The 16928-nt window shown below is 36.6% G+C and overlaps 1 protein-coding gene across 1 annotated transcript in view; it reads right to left on the bottom strand.

Moving 5' to 3' along the window:
• The window catches only part of LOC107722366 (centrosomal protein of 89 kDa-like), a 72488-nt gene extending 56550 nt beyond the window's left edge, over positions 1-15938 (bottom strand). The window contains exons 1-10 of the mRNA XM_016530695.1: positions 15827-15938; positions 15499-15605; positions 15120-15275; positions 13504-13690; positions 13130-13205; positions 12495-12529; positions 11652-11709; positions 5534-5647; positions 4456-4644; positions 2386-2528 (exon numbers count right to left, since the gene is read on the bottom strand). Coding sequence (XP_016386181.1) covers positions 2386-2528; positions 4456-4644; positions 5534-5647; positions 11652-11709; positions 12495-12529; positions 13130-13205; positions 13504-13690; positions 15120-15275; positions 15499-15605; positions 15827-15919 — 1158 coding nt within the window. The 5' untranslated portion in view covers positions 15920-15938. The remainder of the gene's footprint in view (positions 1-2385; positions 2529-4455; positions 4645-5533; positions 5648-11651; positions 11710-12494; positions 12530-13129; positions 13206-13503; positions 13691-15119; positions 15276-15498; positions 15606-15826) is intronic.
• Between the last annotated feature and the right edge of the window lie 990 nt (positions 15939-16928).

The following is a 16928-nucleotide window of genomic DNA, read 5'->3' as shown; positions in this document are numbered from 1 at the left end:
GTGGTTGACTCTTAACTTTTATAAAGAATATATCTTTGGATTTGAGACTTTAGTGTTTGCAACTTTACAGATCTTCTTTATGCACCAAGAGCTTGTAACACTCCAAAGAGAAAGGAAAACTTGAAATCGCATCATATGACCCCTTTAAACTTTGTTACAATGAAACTTAATTATAGGTCATTAAATTCATTAGAAAAAGTCATTATTTATACAGTTTTTAAAATGCTACTTATCCTAAAATAATTTTATTTGCAAAGTGCTGTGTGATCCTGTGTGCAATGTACTTTTTATCTCTAATTAAGAGTAAAAGTAACACTGCTGAGAGTCCCCAGACTTAATGACTCAATCACATCACACACCACTGCCCTAATCACTGCAGCAGCCCTCCAGTGCACGCTTCCTGCGGCCCGCTCCCTCAACAGAGTGTTCAGACACATTCAGCGTTACACTGATCCACTTAAGGCTAGAAAGGGAAGCAATCAACAGTACTGTAAAAAGCAAAGACTGGTGGATGGAGAGAGAAGGAGACAGAGAGAGCCTAGTTTCAGAAGTGCAGCATGTGTCTGTGTCTTCTTTAACTAAAGCCCATGTGACAACTGACCAAATTTCCTTAAATTTCATTCCTGCTGAGATGAGGGGCAGCGGGAAAGAAAAAGCAGAAGAGAGAGTGAGATCCAGGCTACTGACCTGAAACTAAAGTGACAGAGTATATTTAGCCTGCAGATTATCTCCTCTCTCCGCTCGCATCTGCCCAACCACACACCAGTGCTCAAATTAAAGTCAGTCTTTTAACAACCAGAGTTCAAGAGTCGAGGACAGTCGAATGTTCAATCGCACTAAATGAACAGAACTGATATGATAATTTTTTTAATGGAAAATATTAACCGAAACCTCCTGAGAGGTGAAAATGGGAATTGGAATATTTAAGGAAAGCTTCAGTTCTGTGATCAGCAGATCTCTAATTTATTGTGGTTAAGGACTGTTAGCCCTAAGCTCATCTTTAAATGAGGAGCATGACAGGCATCAGAATACTGTACAGATGAATGAAAAGCAGATTAATATATTACACTGAAGTATCTGAGCAATCAGTAGAGCCATTCTCTCAGTGAACCAGCGAGCCAGACAGTCTCAAAGTTCAGACAGCCCTCATCAATATGAAATAAGCTTAATCCGGCCCTTCCTCCTTAATAAAATGACACCAGCGGGACAAATCTGAGATCTTTGATCCTTCAAAGATGGACGGCAAAGAGGTCACGGTGCTTTCTGGCTGTCAAACTCTTCTGAGGCTTTCTTAAAGAAGCTCAGTTATGCAGTTCCTCTGAGTGCTTTCCACTTATTATTCACTGCATAAAGGCTCATAAAACTTACAACAACTCAATTCATTAGTTACAGGGCTCTTTCCAATATTATGCTCCTACATGCAAATCCCAGCATATGTAAATAACATTGACACCAGAGCGTTAATAGTGATACGGTTAAATAAAGGTCTACATCATTTTTGGAAGTGTCTCAGCTGCCCACCATCTCAGAGGCGCTAGAAGATTAATGTGTTCATAAGGCTAAGACAAGCAGCATGCAAGGGTAAAGCAGAAACAATCTCTGATTCCACGCGTGCACACAGATCTGATCTCAACCTCTCGCTGGCTAATGCTCCTTTGAAATTATAATACCCTGCAAACTATCATCTCTGCATTAAACAGGAAGTGGGAGATGAAAGGAAGAGCTGCATATCATTACTGTGGTGTCAGCTAATCACACCCTGCAAGACTGAAAGGAGACAGTGCCATATACTACTAAAATTCTGAGAGCCGATTCCTTTTTCATCAGTTATGAAGAAAATTGAACAATAGTTCCCAGCGGCCTTCCAGAATCAGTCTATGCAGATATGCAGCAATTAACTTCAGTTATCACAGAGCACCGATCTCTCGCATCAAAACAGAGGATAAGGCAAGCGAGACTGCAGATATAATGTCCTGTACATGAACTCAAACATTTATCATTTCAGAGAATCATCTCCAGAATTTTAATTAAAGTCTGTGTGACATGTTTCTTTCCACAGAATGTGAAAGCACCACACATATTGTTTTGCAAGCACTTAAAAGTGCATTTGTAGAATCGTAGCTCTCTCCTCTTCCTACAGAGTAACTCTTACTCTCCTACTTCTAACTTACGCAAAGCTAGAAAATTCAGATCCTCCATCCATTACATATACATTGATATTTATGTATAGTTGAGGGGAGGGAATGTTCACTGTAACTTTTCGAAAAGTATAACATTTCAAAACTCCTGACTCTTTTAATGTAGCGCTGGGTTTGAGCCTATAGACCTGTTTTTAAAATGCTTTCCAACCTGTCTCTGAAAATGGTGTACAGTGGGCTATTTTACCTCGTCCTTGGTGAGTGGTCGGAATCTGGCCTGGTATCTGCTGAGCTCCACATTGAGACGGTGAACTGTCATCTTCAGCCCATCATTCTCATCCACCAGCTCCTGAGCCTGCTGCCTGAGATTCTGTAACTCAGAGCTCTCACCTATACACACACAACTGCACATAGTTAGATCAGAGCTGATTTATGCAAAACCACACACAACTAATCCAGAAAAAAGAAAAAAAACTCCCACCCAGAAATATATACATATATGGGTTTTTCTTCTACTATGGGCACTTTGGGTCTTCTAGACTTTTAGAAATGTATGTACATGTATCATGGGAGAATTATATCAATTAATTTTTCCTTACCTGAACAGCCATGATCAAGCATAATTTCTGGCACATCTCAAAATCACTATTCATTTTGTGTTGGAAATTATATCCTAAGGCTAATTTGCCTTAAAATATAAAGTTTATTATTATTATTATTATTTTACATAGTATGTTCAGAAGTGATATTTCTCCTGATTTTATTTTGCTTTATTTTGTTTTCTGCACACATCAAATGTCTCATAAATCATCTCTTCACTGACACCGTTATCTCCTTGGTAACCAGGTAGACTATTTTTTTGGAAAAATGTTACTGGGGATAAATTGTCGGTTGTGATGGGAATGATGCCACAACTGAAAGACAGCTGTGTGAACATCAAGATTGGGAGCATTAGGATGCAGCATGAAAAACCTTCATTAAAGCACAGCTGACTTATAATAGACCCATGAATTTTGAATAAATGGGCTACACTCACATTTAGAGGAAGGTCTTCTTCAGGATGACATTTTAATCATTTTTGATGTTTTTGATGTTCATATTTTAGAAAGTCTGAGTCTGGGACAACGGTAAAATAATCAAATCTAAGTATAAAAGGTATTTCGAAAAAACGTCAAATGAATAATGAAGCGATGCTAAACAGTTTTAAAGACAAAAAGTTGAAATCTATTGAATTTAATAAAAATCAACCCTGAGACATAAAATGCCTGTAGTATAAGTGTCTACTTTATTAGGTACACGTGTACACCTGCTGGTTAATGCAAATAACTTATCAGATAATGATAGGGCAGCAATCAAAGCATGCAAGCGTTTTCAAAAGTTTCAGAGTTTGTTCAAACCCAAGCACAGATCAGGGAAGAAATGTGATCTAAGTGAATTTGACTGTGGAATGATTGTTGGTCACTGCTGGAATGGATTCAGTATCTCAGAAACTGCTGACCTCCCAGTTTCTTGACACTATTCACAAAAAATGGTGTAAAAATATGCCTGAATGTGCAGCTGACAAATCATCAGTAGTTGTGTAATACTATCATATGGGACCAATAACAAGTAAGCCGGCTGTTCTAGAGATCCTACCCAGAATTAGAAAGTTGTACCAAATAAAAGGGCCACTGAGTATGAAAAAAGCACAAGTCTCATTAAAAATTGGGTTGTTTAATTTACTTTACAGCTCAGTTGTCAAAAATTACTGCTCAAAACACTGCTTGAAATTAAGTAGGCATATGTTGAAGATTATGCCTATTTGAAATGTAGATTTTGTTCCACAGTACGTTGCTTAAAGGCATAGGTCACCCAAAAATGAAAATTCTATCATTGTTTACTCCTCCTCATGCTATTCCAAAACCTGTATGTATTTTTTCCCTTAAAAAGGATCATTTATGAAGACTGTGCAAGTAACGCTTAGTGTTCAATGGATGGTGACTGGAGCATTAAAGCTTCCAAAAGGACACAAAACTACAATTAAAATTTTGTAAAAGCATAATTAAAATGGTCCATACAAGTATAATCCAAAGTCTTCTGAGGTCATACAAAAACTGTGATTTTACGGCCCCAGTCGTAAAGTTCATTTTATTACATTATAATGAAAAAGTGGCCAGAATATTCTTCAAACATTCACCTCCCGCAGAAGAGACAAATTCATATGGATATGACAGTAAGTAAATGATGACAGAATTTTCATTTTTGGGGGAACGATCCCTTTAATGTTGGATAGGTTCTGTTAGTGCTGTGGGTTGTATAGCAGCGAGTGAGGAGGCACCTGTGGAGTTTCCTCTCTCTGTGTGAGAGCGGCAGAGCTCCTGCCGGAGATGCTCTATGTGCTGACTCTGTTGTAAACATCTCTTCTCCAGCGTCTCTTTCTCCTGGGCCAGAATTTGAGTCTGCTCCCTCAGCTCCTTTACAAGTGCTTGCTGCACCTCTAGCGTACTGCGTAACACTTCACTGGCCGCTGCACTACACAGCACACAGGGCAGGGCAAAACACGGCACAGCCACACACAGAATAAAAACCACAGCACAGAAAAGCAAATACATTACACACAAATATGAAAAGAGAATTTTTAACAGTATAAAACAGAACACAGCAACAGCACAACAACACACCACCAAAAAGAGCACAAAATGCAAAGACAGAAGAATTGCATTGAAAGAAAACAGCAGGACACAAACAAATGAAAATGTGACAGAAGAGAAATGAAGGAGAAGACAGGATTATGTAAAGGTTTGACGTGAAGGTAATTTCCTAAGCAGACTGATTTTCTTTTTTGGATTTATGATTATATTAATTCCATTTGATGTAAAACAGTACAACGTGTTTATGATCATCTGTTTAGTCCTAATACACATGAATGAGTCTGGCGCTGTACAGTCTGTTGAGATTCCTCAATATATTCATTCTATTAGTCTGGCTGATCTTAATGTCAGCCTTATCACATTACCACAGATTAAAATACACACTCTGTCTGATCCTATATTTTCATGAAAATAAGCAGCATAAACAAAATTAGACACAGACAAGCTTAATATTATTAAATAACTTACAGAACTAATGAGATCTAGTTCATTAGTTTCTTTCATTAGTCTTTGTGCTCTAGTCTTTACCTAGAATTGTCCTGACAATCTAGTTAAATCTGGTGGGATGTGTCTGGTTCTAAGCTGTAAAATAGCCAGTAAAACATTTAATTGTTTATTGAACATCTAAATGAAGCATTAAGCCACTCCGGGCCATGCATTACAATTACTTTACCATGACTTTACCAGAAGATTTTAGCTCCAAAATGATTAATTGGAAAGACAAAAAAGCTGGAAAGGTCACAGAGTAGAGTTCATGCCCCTCACCTGGACTGATGTCTCTCTCTTTCCCTCTCACTGGACTCTCTTTCATCCGTGAGGTCTTTCTTTTTGAAGTATTCACTGATTTGTGAGACTGAGCGCTCCAGTCATCATTTAGCTCTGACAAGAACACATTTATAAAACAAGGAGGTGAGTGAGGTAGTAGTAGAAAAGTGATAAATTGATTGGGCAAATAAATGAGCAAAACTGAACAACAGAATTAGAGAGTGATAATTAAGTGAGTAAATGAGTTGTTAATGATGGTAGTCCATCATCTAAAAAAAAAAAAAAAAAAAACATTTTATATACCGTTTGGTTAATTTTTTTTAAACGTTTTTTAAAAAAAGTATCTTGTTCTCACAAAGACTGCATTTATTTGATCAAAACCACACTAAAAACAGTAACACTGTGAAATATTACAATTTAAAATAACTGTTTTCTATTTTCTAATATATTTTCAAATATAATTTATTCCTGTTATAGCACATCAGTTTTCAGCAGACATTACTCCAGTCTTTCCAGGTTACATGATCCTTCAGAAATCAAATCAGCATATTAGAATGGTGCTCAAGAAACATTTCTTACTATCATCAGTGCTGAAAATTGCGCTGCTTAATTCTTTGATGAACAGAAGGTTCAATTGAACAGCATTTATTTGAAATATTTTAACAATTAAAAAAATGTCTTTGATTAGTTCATCCTTGATGAACAATAGTATTCATTTCTTTCAAAAAACTTTTGAATGGTAGTGTACATTTTTATTTTTGTGTCAAGAAATGCTTCTGCATATTCAAATATTTATTGAACACAGATATAATGAATGTCTCTTTAATAAGCTCAATGCAGTCTTAGCCAACTCCTTTCATGAAGACAGTGTGCTTCTATTATTTTCAGTGATCTTCTATTATTTGGCAACATCTATAAACCTTCCAGTACTCCAGTTTATTTTTAACATCTCCTTATACCATTCATTTTTCACACCCATTTGTCTGCCAAAAAACACATGGCTGGCAACCAACCTCATAAGCCGGGTTTCCATACAAAGTTGCGAATTAACTTGTGCACAAAAGTCGCATAAAACATTTCCATCCGAGTCAAAAAGAACAAAATTGTCACTTTCTGATAAACTGGCACTAAATATCACTAAGAAAAGTGGGAGAAGCCACTATAATAGATAATAATTTTCATAATAAAATGACTTGTGCCTCAAGAGTGAGCAGATGAAACACAATGAATGCAGTCATTGCTTTCGTGGATGCCTGCTGTTCGGGAACGCAGTCGCGTAACAGTTCTGGGAGGCAATAATACAGAAATACTTTGACGACAGACCTTTCTCAGGCATTTCAGAATGACCATAACAACATTTCAGATCCTGTGCAGCAAGATTGGTCCGCTGGTTAGTCAGGTTATGCACAAAGTCACATGACTTTCTTGATGCGCATGGAAGAATTTATTCAACAAATGCGTTTACATCTCCCATTATTCGCATTAACCCTTTTTCGCAAAGACAAAAACCACCTCAAGCGAGCATAAAAACTTTTTCACAGGGACTTTTTTCTTTTTCTCGAAATTTGCCGTTTCCATCACTTGTTTCTGATGTGATACCTCAAAATGCACATTAAAACAGGGTGATGGAAACATAGCTATATTGTATCAGTTGCTTATCCCTCACATTTACTCTCCTACCTTTCATTTGTCTGATTACCCTTGAATCTCACACCTTCCGCTCTCCCATCCACAGACAGCTTCAGTGAAATCCTCTAGGCTTCTCACCTGCTTCAATCACTTCCTCGGACTACTTCTGTTGACACTTCTAAAAGCTGTATCCTTCCCCCCAAACACTAGTCACTTAAACCTGTTGTCGAGTACTTTGTTTCTGAACTCTCTTGCTGGTCCACTTCAAGTCCTTGGAAATCAGAAAACCACCACAAAATGCATGGATCAATGCATGGATCAGGGAAGAAGTGGACGAAAACATACAAATTGCAGAGACTACTATTATTCCACAATTAGCATATGCGAATCCATCCCAAACAAATCATTTTCCATCCCTCCGCTAACCACTTCCCACCCTCTTCCATGCTCTCTGACCGCTGAGGTCTTCATAACCTACTTTGAATGAAATACGGATGTTGACTACTTTGTCAATCAGCTAGCTGACCTTTTCCCAGACCACTTCTCCATTATTTAAGGAATTCATTCAAACATGAAAAAAAAATCACCCTCATGCAGCTCTAAACCCCTGTTTCTTTCATTTAGCACAAAAGGAGAAATTCGGGAAAAAATGTACAGGTCATTTTATGCATGCAATTTTTAATTAATGGGGTTTAATGCTTTCAAGGATGAATCTTCAGAAAGGATACAAAAGCACCCTAAAGTATCCTAATAACAGTGGTTCATTTAGGTTTGAGTAAAGTTTTCCAAGTCTTCTGAAGTCATACTTGTCAACTCCGTGTGACTGTTGTTATTCACTAAAAAATTACTCTAGCTGTCCTTGGTACATTCATTAGAGAAGTTGTGATAATCAGTCTGCAATTTAATCTAAATGAATAGTTTTGTTGTGTTTTCAATAATTAGCTTGATCTGTTTCACAAAACTGATCTGAACTGAAAGGATTCATTCACAAATCATGCTGATCCAGCCATGAAAAAAATGACATTCTTTTGCAGTTACACAAAGTAAAGTCATAACGACATGAGGGGACTTGAGTAAATGGCAACATAATTTTTTTATTTCTTAACTAAAGAGTGACCCTATCCTGTACATTATTAAGATCTCACTGAAGGTGGGAATTATACGACAGATTGCCGTAAAAGCTATATTACATCATGTCAAACATCCTTTCTGAAGACATTTTGCTTGACTCTCACAAGGCTTAAAATTTTATATGGAGCTGAAAAGCCCACATTGTGACTCCTAGTGGAGCTGTATCATCCTTGCTTCTAATCTAGATTTAATTCTCCTTGATCTGTCTGTGTCTTCGGTCTCTAACATTACAAACACAGACAAGATTTTGTCTGTGCCTCTGACATCTTAGCCCTAGATCAGACCTCAAGGTCATCCTCACCTCCTCCTCCAGCAAATTTCTTCCTTCACTGGAAGTCTCTGTTGCTGTTAAAGGGGACACAGCCATTGTCTGCTGGTGCATAAAAAGCTTGGCAGTAGTCCATTGATCACTTTGCAGCAACTGCCCAGCCCCAGACCTGCTGTTTCATGCTCTATTTCAGAGGGTAAATCCACCCTGCAATCCTCTTCCACTAGGCTAAACTAACGCTGGTCTGCTTGTATCTGCCATTTGACGTCTTGAGTGCAACTGAACACTGCTAATTCCAATAAATGAATATAATGAAACATTTATTAGTAATTTCATATAAAAGCCACAATATATGAAAAAAACAGCGTATTGCAACACACAAATATATTGGGTATTGAATACAATGTATTGTGAAAATAATGAAACATGAAAAGTAACATTAAAGTAATAGTTCACCTGCAGTTGGTCCCCATTGACTTGCATAGTGTTTTTTTCCATACAATGAAAGTCAATGGGGAACAGCAACTGAAGGTGAACTATCCCTTTAACTCCCACAAGTCATGGCCTTCCTTCTTTTTCTGACAATTAAAAAAACAACAACTTTCAAACTCATCCATATAATGGCAGTGAATAGCATACAGCTTAAACGTAATCCCATGATCCCATGATCCCATGCTACTATGCTACCTGTGCCATATATTCCAAGTGTTCTGGAGGTGTACGATAGGGTTTGAAGAAAAACAAAAATGACATGTATACAGTGTGGTATAGGACCACAAAACCAGTCTTAAGTGTAAATTTTTCTAAATTGAGATTTATACATCATCTGAAAGTTGAATAAATAAGCATTCCATTGATGTATGGTTTGTTAGGATAGGACAATATTTGGCCGAGATACAACTACTTGAAAATCTGGAATCTGAGGGTGCAAAAAAATCAAAATACTAAGAAAACCGCCTTTAAAGTTGTCCAAATGAAGTTCTTAGCAATGCATATTACTAATCAAAAGTGAAGTTTTGATATATTTATGGTGGAAAATTTACAAAATATCTTCATGGAACATAATCTTTCCTTAATATCCTAATGATTTTTGGCATAAAGGAAAAATCTATAATTTTGACCGATACAATGTATTGTTGACTATTGCTACAAATATACCCCAGCGACTTAAGACTGGTTTTGTGGTCCAGGGTCACATATGTGGTTTGTGTAGTGTTTTTACTAATCTTGATGTATCAAAATAGTGTACCTGTGTGCTTTTCCTTAGCAATCCAAAGTAAACTGTGGCACTAATACGGTCTCATGAATGTGCAGCCGTGCACAGCAGACCAATGGCCAAGGTCAGGATTTTCTTTAAATAATAAATTACATTTCGGTTTGTTTCCCTATTGCATTCAGGCAGAGCACTTGAAAAATATGACACGATTCACATGGGATCATTCTGTGATCACATTTGAAGCTTGTCGCTATTTACTGCCATTAAATGGACAAGCACGGGCAGGGTATTTTTTTTTTTTCATCTCTCTCTCTTCAAAAAAGAAGAGCATAGGGCATTAGAATAACACCAGGGTGAGTAAATAACTACTTTTTTTTTTTAAGTATTTTTTTTTTTAAGTAAACTATGCCTTTAAGTGTGCAAAGAGTGGACACTTTGTTGTCCTATAATGCCACAGGCATTGAAGAACAAGAAGAGCCATCATATTTGAACATTTTTAATTTTAAATTCGGGCAGCTTCAAAGTCTGAGCGTTATCACCACCACAAAACCTGTTCCACATGGTTAAAATAAATTCCACTTGATTTTTGAGTAAATTATTGGTAACACTTTCTATGAAGCCCGTATTTATAATACATTATATACTTATAAGTGGTCTTTGACCGCTTTAAGTAAAGTAGCATAAGAAAAATGGCAAGATATGAGACTTATAATACATTATAACTATGAGAAATTTAATCCATTGTAAAAGTGGATGCAACGTGTTCATTGTGTTATAAATTATCATACTCTTAAAAGCTATAACCACAAATAAGTAAATATTATAATATATTAAAACTGTTCTTATGAATATTCATGAGATGATACAACATATTATAAGGTTTTTTATAATGCATTATGCATTCATTATAATGCCTTAAGAATACCCTTATAATGTATTATAAATACGGGCTTCATAGAAAGTGTTACCAAATTATTTTTAGATTTTGAACGAATCGAATGCCAACATGACACATGTAGCATGTCTGGTAAAGTGTGCACACTACGCACCTTCAGAATGTGCATCATTTGCATTGTGTGTATTCTTTTTTCAGCCAAAAGCAAGAGTTCCACTAACTGGCTTACAAAAAAAATTATTGTCTGCTTAAACAAGTGAAATATATACATATCTTGCATTTGGCAGTGTAATGCACAGTTGATGTCTTTCAACGCTAATAATCATGTTGCCAACACAGCACACAGCATATACTGTATACATTAAAATTTTTATATAACTAATAGCAATTTCCTCTTTAACAACTTCTTTAGGAGTAAGTTTTATTTACTGTCTATTTACTGTCACCACTATGTTAACAATAAAAAGAAACAAAATTACTGCAGAGGAGGAAGAGGAGAAGCAGGGAATATATCAAGACAAATGTCAAGGTAATTCCAGTCTCTGTCCTCATAGTCATTATGGTTATAGCCTCATCTCTCTCATATCTCATTGCTGACAACAATAAGCTCGTGAGAGGAGCTGAATGAGAAGATGTTTGTTAAACTGGCAGAGGCTTTATTCTGTTTTTTTTTTCCTTCAGGAAACTTCAATGAGCCTCTCACAAATGTATCACACAGTAACCACTTCATTTGTCTCCAGTCTGTTGAAAGCCGTGCCTGAATAAATTTGACATCAATTAGGTGTTCACATTGTCCTTAATTTGCTCTCTGTCAAAATTAAACAGAAATGATGCTTTTCTTTCAAAGCCTTGAGGATTCCTAAAAAGGGGGCACGTTTCACACTAACTGACAAAAAGATTCTGAAATTAGCACAGGTGACATTGCACATGTGGAGTTCAGCTTTTGTGATTTATAATGTATGGCAGACAGGGGAAGTACCTGGAGATGCCATGCTCCCACGAGAGCCTGATCCTGGTTGTCGTAGCGATGATGGCTGCTATGGAGACAGAGGGAAGTTAACTGATTAAAGGGTTCTTACTGCAGAATATCAAAGACCACAGACTGAAACAGACTGAAGGTAGACTGCATTATTAAGTATATCTAATAGTGAAAAGTGCACTGTGCTTGCTCATTAGAGGCAGTTCATCTCTACTAATGAGCAATTTTCCTCATTAAGAGATGAGATTACAGATCCTCTGGTAAAGGTCTCAAAGCACCTACAGGAATGGTAGCATTCAGATCTGACAACACAGAGTTATGAGACAGCAAGGGGCTGGTCAGTGTGCATGTGCGTACGTGTGTCTGCATATTAACCGAGCACAGGTTCACATGGTGTGTGTGTGTGTGTGTGAGAATGTACAGATGTAATAGCTGTCATATCAGAGAGCCACATACTGAATAGTGAATCAGAATGTTTATGATAGTCTCTCTTGTCAGAAATAGCTGAGTTTATTAATAAACTCTCTCTCATGTTCCCACCCAGTCTAAACACCTCCCAACTGTCTCTTTCATCTTTTGATTTTCATTCATATTCTTTCACTGATAACAACCTTTGTGCCCTTAACCTCAGCCTTTCACGCCAGGGTCATTTTTCCCGTCTTTAGAGAATTTGTTGAGCCCTGGGGCAGAATGACCTTTAGTCCAGAGTCAGACCAATCCACAACATAATTGACGTTCCTACAGCAGTGTTAAAAAAATTTGCTTTGAACCCTGAATTAACTTAATCAAAATAATGACTCCAGGTTCTCATTACAGCTGATGTGAAGAGAGAGGTTATCTTACCATTTTAGCTGCTTCTTCCTGAACCACAATTTCCTCTGCAATACAAAATTTTATTAATTATAGCCATCAAGCTGCAAAATTACCAAGGCTCTCAAAGTCAATAAAATTGTTATGAGAGTAAGATGTGAGATGTGAAACATTAATATTTAAAACTGAATATGCACTGTCTACTGTTCAAAAGTTTGAGGTCAGAACGATTTTTATTAGAAAATAGAAATGAATACTTTAATTCAGCAAAGATGTATTTAATTGATCAAATGCAACAGCAGTCTTTAAAATTGTTACAAAAGATTTTTTGTTTTGAATAAATACTATTTTTTAACTTTCTATTCATCAATGACTCCTGAACAAATTAATATGAGTTCATCGCAGCATCAAATGAATTTTAGATTGATTCCTTAAGTATCATGTAACACCCAAGACTGAAGTAATGGCTGCTGAAAATTCAGCTTTTCCATCACAGGGATAAATTACATTTTGTATTCAATGTATTCAAAGAGAAAGCAGAGTTTCAGTAATTTCAGCATTTCACTATATTACTATTTTGTTGCATTTTTGATCAAATAAATGCAGCTTTGTTGAGCATAAAAGACTTTCAATATAAGTATATTTTAACACTCTTTGTTACTTCTAACCTTCAGTCTGTAGGGGAGACACAATATCAAATGCAGAGTCTTCGATCTCTTCATCAACGTCTGAATTAGTCTCGCCCTGACAGAGAGATTCATTCAGCCAGTTAACACATACACACATACATAATATATTTTAATGAGCATAAATGCAGGGTAGGGGGTGGTTAAATGCCACAAGCTATCAGAAAACGATTGAATCAGATTTTAATTCTTTAATTTCTTTATGATCTTTATGATCTCAGACTAGGTTTCAAATTTAGAGCAGGATTTGAATGAATCAGAAGCACCACCTCATGGTGAATATTAGTAAATGCATCAAAATCTTAACAGGACAAAGCACTCCACACACAGACCCAGCCAAACACACACGACTGTACCTTCCTGTGTTTTAATGGCACGGCGTAAACAACATTTATGTCATCAGCTCTGCTCTGTCTCTCAAGGGACTGATATACATGATCTTCATCTCCCTCCATCTCATCACTGTCATCACCTTCGTCATCATCAGAATATCCTGGGGAAGGCACAGGGGGTCTTCCTGTCACTGAGTCTGGCCAGGTGTCTCTAAGGTGAGAGAGCAAATACATTATTTTACATGTCTCGCATAAGAGAGCGAAGCTGACATACTTCAATTGCATAAAATGTGATGACCAGCTAATGCTGTTTAAACCACTATCTGTAACACATCCTATCATGGAGAGGCAATCAGACCTAAGACTAAACGTGTAAGTAAACTACTTTGCCTCCTGCTGAACCAACAATGCCTATACACTTACAATCATTGCAACCTGCTGTGTTACCCTGATTATAAGTCATTCTGGTGTAATAATAAAGATTGTGCTTTCAGACTTACTTAAAGGATTAGTTTGTTGCTAAACTAGTTAAAGGACTAAACTAGTTGCTTTCAAACTTCAAAAATGATAATAAAGAAGTATCATAAAAGTGGTCCATATGACTTATTCACTATTTTTCAAGTCATCTGAAGTCATATGATAGCTTTGTGTGACAGGCAGACCGACATTTAACTGATCAGTTCATTGAAAAGATCTGACTACTTATCTCATAAACTCATGAACCCGCCAAGCTGAGAATAACGAGTGAATAACAACTTAAATATTGGTCTGTTCTTCACAAGCTATCGTATGGCTTCAGAAGATTTGGAATACAGAACACAAGTCATTTTCAAGTCTTCTCAAGTCACAGTCTTTTACAAGAACTTTATGTTGCTTTTTCGCCATTTCTGAGTCCTCATTCACTTTCATACATTGAAAAGGGCATCAGTTTTCTTTTTTTAAGAAAAAAAATATTTTGTATTTCATTAAAGAAAGTAAGTCATATGGGTTTAGAATGACTTGAGGGTCAGTATTACAAATTTTCCTTACATTAATATCATTCTGATCACAACATATAATCGTTGTTAATCATGTTCACCATGAAAATTCACTAAAATTTTCATTTCTAGGTGAACTATTCCTCTAAAAAAGTAAAGGAGGGCCGGTTTATTTAGGTCAAGGTTTCCCAGACTGTGGTTTGTGAGGGGACGGCAAGGGGATGTGATTAATTAAACCAATTAAATGCTAAAAATGTACAATTAAAATGCATAAATAAGTTTAAATAAAAGCAATCAGGGGCCTGTTTCATAAAACAAGTTGACCAAATAAGCCAGGTTTATTTCAGCTAGTCTGACTTATTGTCAGTTGATTTGGTTCAAAATAAGTCAGACTAACTGAAATAAGCCTGGCTTATTTGGTAAACTTGTTTTATGAAACAGGCCCCAGGATAAAACGCTTACAAAAATAAATAAATATTTGTTTATCTCCATGCCATGTGACCATTTTTTAACCAACATCAGAGAACCATGAACATGCAGATTACTGAAATATTAACTTTCAGGGGTTCTTTAAGTAAATACTTTATGTCAAAGGGGGCCCACCCACAAAATAAAAGGTTAGGGATCCCTGATCAAGGTCAATGAAACAGTGCACTATAATACCTGGTATAACGTGCCGTGGCAGCATAGGGCTCAAAGCCAGTTTGGCTGTCTGCACGTGAACGATCACTCTCAGAGTAAGACCTTTGGTGTGGAGGAGGAATGGCAACAGTACGGCCCATCAGGGAGGAAGATAATATGGCAGCTGCCAAGGCAGACCTGTGACAGTTATCAGAGAGATTACAAGGTTTACAGATTTTTAAAAAAGTGTAAAGATATTGGAACAATAATCCTAAAACAGCTATGTTGTAAGTTAGTTGTATAAAAACATTATGGCAAATGATGAGTGAGATTCTCAAGAGCATAACTGCATTGAGAGATGATGGAGGAGAACAAAAGTGATATGAATGGATAGGTATATGGTATGTGAGTATAACGTTACCTGGGTCTCTCTGGAGAGGGGTTGGGGCTTCGTGGGGGAGGAGTGCGGGGAACAGCAGGTCTGGGGGCAATGGTGGCAGCAGGGATCAAGCCATGAGCTATATTCCGCTAAACAACCACAACAACACACAGGATTACATTTACGACACGACTACATCACAGGATACACATGGTAAAGCAACCCAGTGCCACTGCTAAGAAAATAAATACTGAGGTCTGAATTAATGTGTCTTTTTATAGGTTGCTTAGTAACACAGGCTTTTAGCAGCTAAATTAGGTCACCACAAAATGTAACTTATATTGTTATATTTACGCGATAGAAGACTTACAAATTCTTCCTTCTCTCTTCTTCTAAAGCTGAAGTTGAATTTGGATGACATGGTCCTCAACAAACTTCCTCGTGTTGCTGAGGGATTTGACATCAGGATTTATGAAAACCGCGGTCACGACTGCTCATTTCAGAACTGTCGTGTCGCAAAGCTATGTTTCAAGAGAGAAACTGACAGAGTTTATAGGGTTTTTTATATAAAAAAGACATTATTTGTCATCGAAATCTTATTAGCTTCAACTCAACTTCACGTAACTAGACGCTTTCCATGAAAACCCTTGAAATATAACAACTACTCCTATTGGTTCGTTTGTGCAGCTCAACCAATCAGCGGTGCGGTTTAATCCTCTTAGCAACGGCGTCGCGCCGCATCTGAGTGCAGCAGTTCTCCAGTAGAGGGACGTCTCGTCCACTCAAAAAGACCACGTACACTTGGAAAGTGCTTGAGAAAATAAAGAAGGATGTCTTTGCATTGTTGATTTTCTGTTGTCTGTTGTCTATTTTATGTCGTTTTCAGTCAAAATAAAATGTATAAAATATCGTTTTGGTACTGAGACTAGCAGGCTTTGTGACATTGTTAAGAAACAATTTTAAAGCCTGCTTGAAACATGAGCCATACTTGAAGAACTAGTCATGATCTTTCACCTTCATGTTGTGCAACAGATTTAGTTGTTGATGTAGTTTTCATTTATGAATCAGTTTGACCCAAAATATTTGAGTTCTTCATATTGCGTTTTAGTACAATGAAGATAATTGCAATGATGAGAGCGCATATGGACAAAAAGTTAAATGAAGTGTTTTTCCCCATAACGCTATAGGCCTAATACATTCCTTATTCTACAACAAGTAACTAATCCAATCATTGACATTTAGGCTTAGCATATTGTCTTTTTTTTTTTTTTAACATGTTATATATTCATCTGAAAGATCAAAGATCACGTATTGAAAGATCAAATATATGAAACCATATATTTCATAATTAAAATATAATGGCATATATAAGTGACACATGTCACATGTCTAATTTGTATATAACACATAATTAAAAAGACATATATCACATATATTAATAATTATATACATTCCATATATGACAATAAATG

Source organism: Sinocyclocheilus rhinocerous, unplaced genomic scaffold, assembly GCF_001515625.1.
Source record: "Sinocyclocheilus rhinocerous isolate Xijiao unplaced genomic scaffold, SAMN03320098_v1.1 scaffold1115, whole genome shotgun sequence".
NCBI lineage: Eukaryota > Metazoa > Chordata > Actinopteri > Cypriniformes > Cyprinidae > Sinocyclocheilus > Sinocyclocheilus rhinocerous.
This window is presented reverse-complemented; position numbering and strand designations above follow the sequence as displayed.